The sequence below is a fragment of the Oncorhynchus mykiss genome, chromosome 23 (genome assembly GCF_057628025.1).
Source record: "Oncorhynchus mykiss isolate SJ-2025 chromosome 23, ASM5762802v1, whole genome shotgun sequence".
In the NCBI taxonomy this organism is placed as follows: Eukaryota; Metazoa; Chordata; class Actinopteri; order Salmoniformes; family Salmonidae; genus Oncorhynchus; species Oncorhynchus mykiss.
Window position 1 is genome coordinate 34,956,528 of NC_143044.1, and position 14,305 is coordinate 34,970,832.

Consider the following 14,305-nt stretch of genomic DNA (forward strand, 5'->3'; position numbering starts at 1 on the left):
TTCTGGATCAAACGCCACATTTTGGAGATATAACGACAGAATTTATCGAACAAAAGGACCATTTGTGATGTTTAATGGACATATTGGAGTGCCAACAGAAGAAAATCTTCAAAAGTAAGGCATGAATTATATCGTTAATTCTGACTTTTGTGTCGTGCCTGGTGGGTTGAAATGTGATTTTCATGTGTTTGTTTGATGGGGTGCTGTCCTCAGATAATAGCATGGTTTGCTTTCGCCGTAAAGTCTTTTTGAAATCTGACACAGAGGCTGGATTAACAAGCAGTTCATCTTTAAACCGATGTATAACACTTGTATGATTCATTAATTCATATTATGAGTATCTCTATTTTTGAATTTTGCGCACTGCTATTTCACTGGGTGCTGTCAAATCAATGCCGTTAACGGATTGACTGATGTGCCCAAAGTAAACTGCCTGTTACCAGGCCCAGAAGCCAGGATATGCATGGAATTAGTAGCATTGGATAGAAAACACTTTGAAGTTTCTAAAACTGTTAACATAATGTCTGAGACTATAACAGAATTGAAAGAAATCCGGTGAAAATCCAACCGGAAATAAAAATAAATTGTGGTCCCAGGCCCTTATTATGGAAACCTATTGTTTCTATGTAAATCCATCTCCCAGATTACAATTCCTATAGCTTCCACTAGATGTCAACAGTCTTTATTCAAGGTTTCAGGCTTCTTTTTTGAAAAACAAGTATTTGGCGTTTTGGTTAGGAGACCACCTGAACAATATCAGTCATTCGGCGCGCGAGGGAGAGGGCGCACGCTTACAAAATTTCCTTTCCTATTGAACATACTACTTTCCGTATGAAATTTTAGAGTTTATTTACATTTTAGAGTACCTGACGATTAGACAAATGTTTGGACGAAGTTTAGCGGTAGCTTTTTGGACTCCTTTGTCAGCATGTTGAAAGAGTGGATTACTCAAATTGATGGCGCCAACTAAACAGACTTTCTGGGATATAAAGAAGTATTTTATATAACAAAACAACCATTCATGTTGTAGCTGGGACCCTTGGGATTGCAAACAGAGGAAGATCTTCAAAAGTAAGTATTTATTTCATCGCTATTTGTGATTTTTATGAAGCATTTGCTGGTTGAAAAATATGTTGTGGTGCGCCGTCCTCAGACAGTCGCATGGTATGCTTTCGCTGTAAAGCCTTTTTGATATTGGACAACGCAGTTAGATTAACAAGAATTTAAGCTTTTAAATGATATGACACGTGTATGTTCATGAATGTTTAATATTCCGATAATTTATTTGAATTGCGCGCCCTCCAATTTCACCAGATGTTGTTAGCTGGTGTCCGGCTAGCGGGATGTCTATCCCTTAAGGATTCATTGACATAGAAATGTACGTGTCTAAAAGGTGAGCCACTTTCATGTCACCGGTTATTCAGAGTTGAATTCCTCTATATCACATCGTACTATACTACTCTGGAGTGATAAGAGCAATGAAGGCTCTTCAGAGGAGGACCATCCTCCGCAGTGATTTACAGTGCCTTGCAAAAGTATTCGGCCCCCTTGAACTTTGCGACCTTTTGCCACATTTCAGGCTTCAAACATAAAGATATAAAACTGTATTTTTTTTGTGAAGAATCAACAAGAAGTGGGACACAATCATGAAGTGGAACGACATTTATTGGATATTTCAAACTTTTTTAACAAATCAAAAACTGAAAAATTGGGCATGCAAAAGTATTCAGCCCCTTTACTTTCAGTGCAGCAAACTCTCTCCAGAAGTTCAGTGAGGATCTCTGAATGATCCAATGTTGACCTAAATGACTAATGATGATAAATACAATCCACCTGTGTGTAATCAAGTCTCCGTATAAATGCACCTGCACTGTGATAGTCTCAGAGGTCCGTTAAAAGCACAAAGAGCATCATGAAGAACAAGGAACACACCAGGCAGGTCCGAGATACTGTTGTGAAGAAGTTTAAAGCCGGATTTGGATACAAAAAGATTTCCCAAGCTTTAAACATCCCAAGGAGCACTGTGCAAGCGATAATATTGAAATGGAAGGAGTATCAGACCACTGCAAATCTACCAAGACCTGGCCGTCCCTCTAAACTTTCAGCTCATACAAGGAGAAGACTGATCAGAGATGCAGCCAAGGGGCCCATGATCACTCTGGATGAACTGCAGAGATCTACAGCTGAGGTGGGAGACTCTGTCCATAGGACAACAATCAGTCGTATATTGCACAAATCTGGCCTTTATGGAAGAGTGGCAAGAAGAAAGCCATTTCTTAAAGATATCCATAAAAAGTGTTGGTTAAAGTTTGCCACAAGCCACCTGGGAGACACACCAAACATGTGGAAGAAGGTGCTCTGGTCAGATGAAACCAAAATTGAACTTTTTGGCAACAATGCAAGACGTTATGTTTGGCGTAAAAGCAACACAGCTCATCACCCTGAACATACCATCCCCACTGTCAAACATGGTGGTGGCAGCATCATGGTTTGGGCCTGCTTTTCTTCAGCAGGGACAGGGAAGATGGTTAAAATTGATGGGAAGATGGATGGAGCCAAATACAGGACCATTCTGGAAGAAAGAGTCTGCAAAAGACCTGAGACTGGGACGGAGATTTGTCTTCCAACAAGACAATGATCCAAAACATAAAGCAAAATCTACAATGGAATGGTTCAAAAATAAACATATCCAGGTGTTAGAATGGCCAAGTCAAAGTCCAGACCTGAATCCAATCGAGAATCTGTGGAAAGAACTGAAAACTGCTGTTCACAAATGCTCTCCATCCAACCTCACTGAGCTCGAGCTGTTTTGCAAGGAGGAATGGGAAAAAATGTCAGTCTCTTCGATGTGCAAAACTGATAGAGACATACCCCAAGCGACTTACAGCTGTAATCGCAGCAAAAGGTGGCGCTACAAAGTATTAACTTAAGGGGGCTGAATAATTTTGCACGCCCAATTTTTCAGTTTTTGATTTGTTAAAAAAGTTTGAAATATCCAATAAATGTCGTTCCACTTCATGATTGTGTCCCACTTGTTGATTCTTCACAAAAAAATACAGTTTTATATCTTTATGTTAGAAGCCTGAAATGTGGCAAAAGGTCGCAAAGTTCAAGGGGGCCAAATACTTTCGCAAGGCACTGTACATGTTTTACATTTAAAAAGTTATCCTTTTCCGATAAAACAATACTAAATATAATCACGTCTCCAAATAATTGATTAAAACATACTATTTTGTATGAAGGTTTACAGTACCCTCAACAGCACTCTGTAGGGTGCATCATGGTGTAGCCGGAGGACAGCTAGCTTCCGTCCTCTTCTGGGTACATTGACTTCAATACAAAACCGCGGAGGCTCATGGTTCTTACCCCCTTCCATAGACTTACACAGTAATTATGACGTCGTTCAAGCTCTCAGAGCTCTTGCAGCATGAACTGACATGTTGTCCACCCAGTCAAAGGATGAGATAATGAATCTAGTACTGAAAGCATAAGATACAGCTAGCTAGCACTGCAGTGCATAAAATGTGGTGAGTAGTTGACTCAAAGACAGAGAAAGACAATAGTTAAACAGTTTTTGAGCAAGAGAGAGACATTTTTTTCAGTTTAATTTACTTAGCTAGCCAGTTTAGCCTACTCAAACACCCTGCTCAAACAGAGGGATGCTATGTTAGCTAGCTGGCTATGACTATCCAACACAACACTAGAACTCAAGATAAGCTTTTGGTTTTACAAATCTATTGCCATCGGGGCCTGCCGGTGTAAGTGCTAAACTGCTTACTGAGTGTACACTGTAACGTTACAGCATGATTGTAGCAGGTTTACTAACGCATTAGTTCTATTAGCTATGTTGGCTATAATGTTACTTTAGCTAATATGGTGACAATGCTGTAGGCTGTGTGTATCAGTTATGATATAGTTTGGCTTGGAAAGTTTTTTTCACCTGGTCACATACAGCTGATGTTTTGTGCATTGATGTCCACAAGGGACGAAGGGAAAAGATGGGAGGAGAGCGCATAGATGCGAGAAAGAATACAAGGTGGCTGTCATGAAAGTGAACTCTGTTTACATGTGATCAGGGGTGTATTCCTCTGATTCTGTTGAAAAAGTTCCTTAAACGCAACAAAACGGGGATGAACATACCTGAATTTGCAAAATAGAAACTCTTGTTTGCAACTGTTGGACTAATGATCGACCTGTGTGCACCTACGTTGTAAACTTTAATTCATAGGCTAGGTTGTAGCAACCTAGCAGAGGGAAATTTTAAGTATCATGTTGTAGCCTAAACTTATTGCTGTTACATTGAACTAGGTGAATGGAATATGAATGACAGTCATCCAACATGCTGTAATCAAAATAGGGCAATGCTCATGAAAAAATAATTGCCCTCTGACTGCTACTGCATAAGAGTGTCTGCTAAATTACCATAATGTAAAAGTAAACGTACAAATTAACACTTGAAAGCATGCTGGGTATTATTCTAATAAGTTTGCCCCTGAAATTATTGTCCTTATTGCAAGTGTTCATTTGTATATTTACATTTTGGTCATTTAGCAGACACTTATCCAGAGTGACTTAGTGCAATCAAGGTAGGAAAACAAGCATATATCACAGTCATAGGACTGTGACATGTTTTTTGTTACCATTACTGAGAATGTTTTTCTAGTGAAGGCGTGTACTTGCAAATGTATTTGTATTTTGAAATGACAAAATACCTCAATATACCTGTCTCTTATGTAAATACAATACTTTCCAAAAGTATTTTGTATTTTAGTATGATACAATGGTCTCTAGAGTATGTGATAGCAAATCTATAGGAAGAGAGAGTCTGCAGATTCTTTCAAACAACAATTTTTCTATAAAAGCAGAGACCCAACTATGTTTGTTATGCTTTCAAGTCTGAACCATTCACCAACAATGGTTCAGAGTTTAATTAAGGCTTAACAAACATAGTCGGGTCTCTGCTTTTATAGAAAAATACATAATTTCTGTATACGTGGCAGTCAGAAGATAGTGTGTTAAAGGCAATTAGTTGTCTGTGCAGATTTAAGATAGCACAAGGTTGACAACCTGAGGGCTCAACCGTCTAACTGCATTCACAACAGCAAATACTGTAATGTGCTCATTTCTGCAAGTTTCCATATGTGACTTTTTGTAGATAGTAAACCTACGGGATATCACATGCTGCAGTCGCACCCAAACGGACCGTAGCTATATTAGCTATAAGTCCCACAAAGACAAGTTTTACGCTTATGACTAAGTCCCACAAAGACAAGATGAATTATGTAATTTTCCACGACAAGTATCTTGTATTTGTAATAAGGTACATAGAAATTTATATTTTGCCCATCTCTGCCTGCAAGACTAGGGTGTACATTTACACACCCTAAGCCTTTAGAGATTGACAACTCACTCAAGGATGATTGAGGCTGAGGATGTCCTAAAATGTACAATGTACATTGTGTAAAAATAATGCTTCAGTAGGCCTACAAGGCTAATTACAGGAAGGGCCCATATCTGTTACAACCAGCTGTCACTTAACAGACGACACGCCGCTGTGAGTCAAAGTGTGACTTAAGGCAAGCTGAGAGCCTTGTTGTTGACATTGGGTAAGCTAATGATATTGGGTCAGCTAATGACATTGGGTCAGCTAATGACATTGGGTCAGCTAATGCTTCAGGTGATGGACAGAGGGATAATACAGTATACAAAATTCTTAAATTAATGTATATACAACATTTTATTGAAATATAATTATCATAACCTTTAGAAAAACTGACAAGGGAAGTACCACAACACGGTTCATTTTGCAAGTCAAAAGATTAAAGGTCAGGTCAAAGGTCATATGTTCTTCATCAGGTGAAAAGGTATTTCAGGTCGTAACCTGGATGACAGGGTGGGAGTACACATGGTATTGCATAGGACATAACTCTACCTGCGTTCGTTTAGATCATGAAATCGGACAATCACTCACAAAAAACAACAGACAGCGCTAACCATAGTACTCTAGTGTAGTGGTTCTCAACCTGGGGTACTAGTACCTCTGTACTGGCTTATCCACATGGGCTACTTGGGAAAACTCATAAGAACATACAGTAGGCTTAATGATCACTTGCACATGAGGGGGTGCATTGTGAAGGGGTACTTCGGGCAGATTGTGCTATTTTGTATCCAACTTCATATAGCCAGCCAGAAGAAAGGCCCACAGACACCCACACTTTTTTTAATGTCTAGTCAAATATATCAAACAGTGATGACAGCCACACGTTCACTGCTCTCAGAATAACTCTCTCAGACTGAATGCACAAAGGGATTGGAAAGTATAAATGCGTTGTAAAAAGTTATATTTTGTGTAATGAAACAATATTCCAATGCCTGAATGAGCCTAGCTGGGCACAATCTCTTGAGACCAGAAGGCTAATGACTTCTCTCTATCAAGTCCGTAGATCATGATGCTTGCAACACCAGGGTTGTGGGTTCAATTCCGATAGTGGACCAGTACGAAAAATGTATGCACTCACTACTGTAATTCGTACTGGACAAGTGTGTCTACTATTTGACAAAACAATGTCAACGTAAGTTTGGCCACACCTCCCCCTTGTTCTCTGGGCAATAAAAACAAGCTTTTAGGCCTCCTTCCTTTACTTCCTAATGGCACATCAGTAGGCTAAATAATAACAATATAGCCCTTTTCATGCAAAACACGTCAAAAATCTGAAAGGGCGTTCCGTTGGTGTTTCCTAGTGCTTAATGAGTGATGTTGATTGTTCTAGAACAGGAAATGTGGTATTTCCTGTCTGTTCTGTTCTGTTCCGTCTGAGAGAGGCTCCGATCCTTGTCTTATAGAGATTATTAAGCAATTTCATCTGTGAGTAAAGGATTGTTGGCGTCGTGTGGTCGTTGAAATTTACTGTAAGCCCGGGCGGGCAACGGCAGTTACCTGGAAAGGATTTATCCCTCAAATGAAGAGATGACAGGAAAGGACAGGACAGAAAGACAAGCCAGGAAAGAAAGGACAGGAAAAGACAGGCGAGGACAGACAGGACAGGACAGATAGGGACAGGAGGTAAAGGACAGAAAGCACAGGAGGTGAAGGACAGAAAGCACAGGACAGACAAGACAGGAGATTAAAGACAGGACAGACAGGAAAGGACAGAACGGTAATGACAGGGACAGGACAGACAGGAGGTAAATGACAGAAAGAACATGACAGGGACAGGACAGGAGGTAAAGGACAGTAAAAACAGGACAGGAGGTAAAGGACAGAACGGACATGACAGGAGGTAAAGGAGGTAAAGGACAGAAAGAACAGGACATGAGGTAAAGGACAGAAAGAACAGGACAGGAGGTAAAGGACAGAAAGAACATGACAGGGATAGGACAGACAGGACAAGAGGTAAAGGACAGAAAGAACAGGACAGGAGGTAAAGGGCAGAAAGAACAGGACAGGAGGTAAAGGACAGAAAGAACATGACAGGGATAGGACAGACAGGACAGGAGGTAAAGGACAGGAGGTAAAGGACAGAAAGGACAGGACAGGAGGTAAAAGACAGGAGGTAAAGGACAGAAAGGACATGACAGGAGGTAAAGGACAAAGGACAGGAGGTAAAGGACAGAAAGGACATGACAGGAGGTAAAGGACAGGAGGTAAAGGACAGAAAGGACAGGACAGGAGGTAAAGGACAGAACGGACAGGAGGTAAAGGACAGAACGGACAGGAGGTAAAGGACAGAACGGACAGGAGGTAAAGGACAGAACGGACATGACAGGAGGTAAAGGACAGAAAGAACATGTCAGGGATAGGACAGACAGGACAGGAGGTAAAGGACAGGAGGTAAAGGACAGAAAGAACAGGACAGGAGGTAAAGGACAGAACGGACATGACAGGAGGTAAAGGAGGTAAAGGACAGAAAGAACAGGACAGGAGGTAAAGGACAGAAAGAACAGGACAGGAGGTAAAGGACAGAAAGAACATGACAGGGATAGGACAGACAGGACAAGAGGTAAAGGACAGAAAGAACAGGACAGGAGGTAAAGGGCAGAAAGAACAGGACAGGGATAGGACAGACAGGACAGGAGGTAAAGGACAGGAGGTAAAGGACAGAAAGGACAGGAGGTAAAAGACAGGAGGTAAAGGACAGAAAGGACATGACAGGAGGTAAAGGACAAAGGACAGGAGGTAAAGGACAGAAAGGACATGACAGGAGGTAAAGGACAGGAGGTAAAGGACAGAAAGGACAGGACAGGAGGTAAAGGACAGAACGGACAGGAGGTAAAGGACAGAACGGACAGGAGGTAAAGGACAGAACGGATATGACAGGAGGTAAAGGACAGAAAGAACATGACAGTGATAGGACAGACAGGATAAGAGGTAAAGGACAGAAAGAACAGGACAGGAGGTAAAGGACAGAAAGAACATGACAGGGATAGGACAGACAGGACAGGAGGTAAAGGACAGAACAGACATGACAGGAGGTAAAGGACAGGAGGGAAAGGACAGAAAGGACAGGACAGGAGGTAAAGGACAGAAAGAACAGGACAGGAGGTAAAGGACAGAAAGAACAGGACAGGAGGTAAAGGACAGAACGGACATGACATGGATAGGACAGACAGGACAGGAGATAAAGGACATGGCAGGACAGGTCAGACGGTAAAGTACAGAAAGGATAGGACAGACAGGACACGATGTAAAGGACAGAAATAACATGACAGGACAGGAGGTAAAGGACAGAAAGGACATGACAAGAGGTAAAGTACAGAACGGACATGACAGGGACAGGACAGACAGGAGGCAAAGGACAGAAACATTGAGGCGTGCTTCACGGTTGGGATGGTGTTCTTGGGGTTGTACTCATCCTTTTTCTTCCTCCAAACACAGCGAGTGGAGTTTAGACCAAAAACCTATATTTTTGTCTCATCAGACCACATGACCTTCTCCCATTCCTCCTCTGGATCATCCAGATGGTCATTGGCAAACTTCAGACAGGCCTGGACATGCGCTGGCTTGAGCAGGGGGACCTTGAGTGCGCTGAAGGATTTTAATCCATGGCGGCGTAGTGTGTTACTAATGGTTTTCTTTGAGACTGTGGTCCCAGCTCTCTTCAGGTCATTGACCAGGTCCTGCCGTGTAGTTCTGGGCTGATCCCTCACCTTCCTCAGGATCATTGATGCCCCACGAGGTGAGATCTTGCATGGAGCCCCAGACCGAGGGTGATTGACCGTCATCTTGAACTTCTTCAATTTTCTAATAATTGCCTCTCTGGTCTTGGCCATTGTGGAGAGGTTGGAGTCTGTTTAATTGAGTGTGTGGACAGGTGTCTTTTATACAGGTAACAAGTTCAAACAGGTGCAGTTAATACAGGTAATGAGAGGAGAACAGGAGGGCTTCTTAAAGAAAAACGAACAGGTCTGTGAGAGCCGGAATTCTTACTGGTTGTTAGGTGATCAAATACTTATGTCATGCAATAAAATGCAAATTAATTACTTAAAAATCATACAATGTGATTTTCTGGATTTTTGTTTTAGATTTCATCTTTCACAGTTGAAGTGTACCTATGATAAAAATGACAGACCTCTACATGCTTTGTTAGTAGGAAACACTGTCAATTTTGCAGGTTATCAAATACTTGTTCTCCCCACTGTATGTACAGTACACATCTATCTCAATTACCTTGTACCCCTGCACATGGACTCTGTACTGGTAACCCCATGTATATCGCCAAGTTATTGTTACTCATTGTGTTGTTATTTTTAAATTATTTCTCTTTACCCTCTGCATTGTTGGGCCTGTAAGTAAGAATTTAACTGTTAGTGTACACCTGTTGTTTACGAAGTATGTGACATAACATTTCATGTGATTTGAATTGAGAAGTTGAATCAAGTGAGCTACCGCTGGAACAGGTGGGGGTCCCTGAGGAGAGAATTAATAACCATTGACTGATTTAGTAATTGCTCTCAATTGACACAACACCATCATTGGCCATAGTCATTTATAATATGTAAGGGAATAGCACAACAAATTAGATAAACTGGAATGGCACTCATTCATGGTTGCACACATCGAGTTGTGCGCAAACCCCGTCTTAAAACATTCTAATGAGCCACCTCCTCTACATTATTATCGCTAAAAGAGCAAATAACCCTTTTGTGAACTGTAACCATTGAAGAGCTCAAAGGGTTATTTTAGTCAGTTTGGTTTCACATAGAAACATCACCCTTGCCAAAGAATCTTGAAGTACCCTCATTTTTTTGTGTATACGTGATTTTGAATGTACAGGAAACCAACCATAACTACCATAATCTGCCACATCTACAGTTACAGTTGTATTATCCACTTTGCAGACCATCAAAAATGTTTAAATATGTGTAAGGAGCATATATTTTGTTTCAGATATCATATTTCAGTGCCAGCAGCATGCCACACTGCATCCCACTGCTGGCTTGGTCTGAAGCTAAGCAGGCTTGGTCCTGGATGGGAGACCAGATGCTGCTGGAAGTGGTGTTGGAGGGCCAGTAGGAGGCACTCTTTCCTCTGGTCTAAAGAAATACCCCATTGTTCCAGGGCTGTGGTTGGGGACATTGCCCTGTGTAGGGTGCCGTCTTTTGGATGGGATGTTAAACGGGTGTCCTGACTCTCTGTGGTCACTAAAGATCCCATGGCACTTATAGTAAGAGTAGGGGTGTTAACCCTGGTGTCCTGGCTAAATTCCCAATCTGGCCCTCATACCATCACGGTCACCTAATCATCCCCCTGTAACTATTCCCCAGGTTGTTGCTGTAAATGAGAATGTGTTCTCAGTCAACTTACCTGGTAAAATACATATTATTACAGCTTCTCTATAAATCAGGTTATAACCACATTAGTCCACCTGTACCACATCATTTGCCAGATTAGATTTGGATCCCATTGACAAAAAGACCATCTCATTGTTTAGTAGAGCTCTGTTGTCACAGTGCAATAGTTTCCAGTATATTAACATAACAAAAAGCACGATACACTGTAGGTTACAGCTGTAATGTGTTGCAAAAAAATAATACTTACTCAGAGGAATCTATGAAATATATTACAAGGGCTCCGATGCTGAGGGCAAAGACAAGCACCACCTGAGGAGGAGAGAGAGGAAAAGTGAGTCTTTATTAATAGGTCAAAGCTTAGAGACCATCTAATGCATTCAATGTTATTAAGTAACACTCTGAGAGGTAACATAAAGGTCCCAGTAATTAGCCTACTCTGGGGATATCACATGTACTGAGGTAGATAATATGTTCATTAATTAAAGCTGGAATCCAGAGCGGTGAAACTGCCACGTCTGTTTCACCAAATACTGTTTTATCCCTCTGACATCATTGCACACCATTGAACACGCAATAGAACAGTAGAATATGTACTGCCATTTTTTTTTACCACAATGCTGGATGCTCATTTCCTCAAAGCAATAACAAATGTGCCTCTGGTGGACAGTGGCGCTGTTTTGCCAATCACAGATCTCAACTTTAAGGCCAAGGATAAATCATTCTTAACTGGCACTGTTAGAATATACACATAGTGAGTAGCTACACATCACATCATCTCATTCTGACAGGGTTATAAAAAGAGAGAGCGAGGCTACAACTACACCCATGAACACACACAAACACTAGCCTAGCTGAAAGGGAATACACACAAACACAGAGAGAACTGTGCAGTATGCTACACACTAGCTGAAAGGGAATACACACAAACACAGAGAGAACTGTGCAGTATGCTACACACTAGCTGAAAGGGAATACACAAACACAGAGAGAACTGTGCAGTATGCTACACACTAGCTGAAAGGGAATACACACAAACACAGAGAGAACTGTGCAGTATGCTACACACTAGCTGAAAGGGAATACACACAAACACAGAGAGAACTGTGCAGTATGCTACACACTAGCTGAAAGGGAATACACACAAACACAGAGAGAACTGTGCAGTATGCTACACACTAGCTGAAAGGGAATACAGCACACAGAACTGTAAACAAGAACTTGGCTCATCATGTCAATACAGTGAGATGAGGCGACAGTACAGCAGGGGATAAACAGAGATACAGCGAAGCCTTGAGCCTAGTCATATAGCTAACACAATAACAAAACAAGGGCATTGAGTGACACCCTCTCTCTCTCTCTCTGTCTGTCTAATAGGGGAGGGCCTTTTGAATACAATTGAACATGTAGTCTATCTAAAGCCTGCTCCCAGATATGTTAGTACTGTTAAGCATCGTTTATGGTTGATGATATGCCTGGTGTTCAGCATTACAAGGATCATGGGAGTTGACGAAACAAAACAAACAGATCTAGGCTCACATTGGGAGAGACTACAGATTAAAGATGCACTATGCAGAAATCGCTCCACCATAGTTCACCTAATTTCAGTTCATGTGACAAAACAAGCAAGTATACTGTAGTGTACAGAATCATTGTAATGACTACTCTGCTTGTATTCTGCCACATTCCCAGTCACCTTGCCATGGTTAAATGCGGTGGTTCGCGCTTTCAGTAGTAGTTTTAATAATCAAAGTGGGTACAACATCTCCTATACACTACTGATGAAATCAGTAACCTTCTCAGTGTACACATCAATATTATTTTCACTACCTGGAACATATCCCAGTCCGCGTGATCAAAACAATCTTTAAGCGTGGATTCCGATTGGTCAGATCAGCGTTGAATAGTCCTTAGCATGGGTACTTCCTGTTTGAGTTTCTGCCTATAGGAAGGGAGTCGTGGTCAGATTTTCCGAAAGGAGGGCGGGGGAGGGCCTTGTATGCATCCCGGAAGTTGGAGTAGCAATGGTCGATATGCTGATAGAATTTAGGTAGCCTTTTCCTCAAATTTGCTTTGTTAAAATCCCCAACTACAACAAATGCAGCCTCAGGATATATGGTTTCCAGTTTACATGAAGTCCAGTGAAGCTTGACCATGCTGGTCTGACCAGCATCCGACCAGCACGGACCATGCCCTATGGGCCTTGGTCAAAAGTAGTGCCCTATATAGAGTGCCTTTGGGACAGAGCCGGAGAGTGGCTTGGGGTAAACTGAGAGAGCAAGCAGTCAATTGAAGAAGAAACGGTGATACCCACCACTTAGCATATTTACACCAGTCAAATAAGGCCAAGAATTGGACAACATTTGAGGGCAAACTCTCCTATTAATTGCGTAGTCCATTGGCAGGAAAACAGGGAAGAAGGAAATCAACTTGATGAGACTGATAATATAGCTTATATCTGAAGCTCTAGGTTTATAAATAAATACTTTTTTTATATAACTATTTTCCCTAAAGTATGAAATGCACCACACAACATTAAACGTTATTAAAAAGGCCATTAGGGACAATAATAATCGTATTTTTTCTTAAAAGAGTGGGGCAGTCCCACAGTGTATTAGATAAGACAAGTAAGGTAAGAGGAGAGTGGTAAATAGCAGTGGATCGGATTCAAACCCACGCCGCGCAAGTACATGTATTCTGAAGGCAGCGGCTTAGACCACCAGGCCACTATCAAGCATATTGTCATTGCTACAAAATGAACAACCCACATTCCTTATTAAATTAAGAGCACAGTGCATTTAATGTGGTCAGGGCCAGTACACTACAGTATTGTAATCCTGAGAAGCACAGATGAGATAAAAGCATCAGAAGTTAACTCCTCTCAGCATCCAGACCCGGGTTCAAATCTTCAAAAATGTTATAGCATTTATTTTAGACTGCCAGGTGGGCGAGGTCTGCACTTTTGAATGTTTTTATATTGGTTCCATTCCAACATACAAGCTCTATCAAGTACCACTTCAGTATTTGAACACACCTCTGACATGCCACGTTTTACATGTTGTACGAAGTAGCAGTGACCCTGCCTGCCTTTGTCTATTTAGTAAATGACAGCCTGAACCAGCAGCAGCCCTAGCCATCCATAATAGATTAGTAGCTCAGAACTCATTAATTTCCATGATGATGTGACATTGTATTGTCAGTGTGTCCATTGACGTCTCCCATGATGAGAAAACACCTTCATGAATTTTTTATTTCCTGTCCTTAGCTTCCTTTTTAAAAGCAGAGCTGGGGTCTCTCTCTCTCTCTCTCTCTCTCTCTATAGTGGTGGATGGGCCACCAGTAGTTGATAGATGGGTGTTTCCACAAGAGGGCCCAGTTGGCTAGCTCATCCTTAATCCTATGGGCCCTGGTCAAATAAAGTGCACTACATAGTTGCCATTTGGGATACAGCTTAGCATGCCTTTACATACGAAGAAACCTGCCTAGAAAAGTAATATACTGTAACAGATTTACACTC

At 41.5% G+C, this 14,305-nt stretch overlaps 1 protein-coding gene across 6 annotated transcripts in view; it reads right to left on the reverse strand.

Annotated features, from left to right (window-relative positions):
• The window catches only part of LOC100301649 (calcium-activated potassium channel subunit alpha-1a), a 208,215-nt gene that overhangs the window by 102,555 nt on the left and 91,355 nt on the right, over positions 1-14,305 (reverse strand). For all 6 annotated transcript variants that reach the window (XM_090217363.1, XM_021581139.3, XM_090217362.1 and 3 more), the window contains exon 3: positions 11,039-11,100. In XM_090217363.1, coding sequence (XP_090073489.1) covers positions 11,039-11,100 — 62 coding nt within the window. The remainder of the gene's footprint in view (positions 1-11,038; positions 11,101-14,305) is intronic.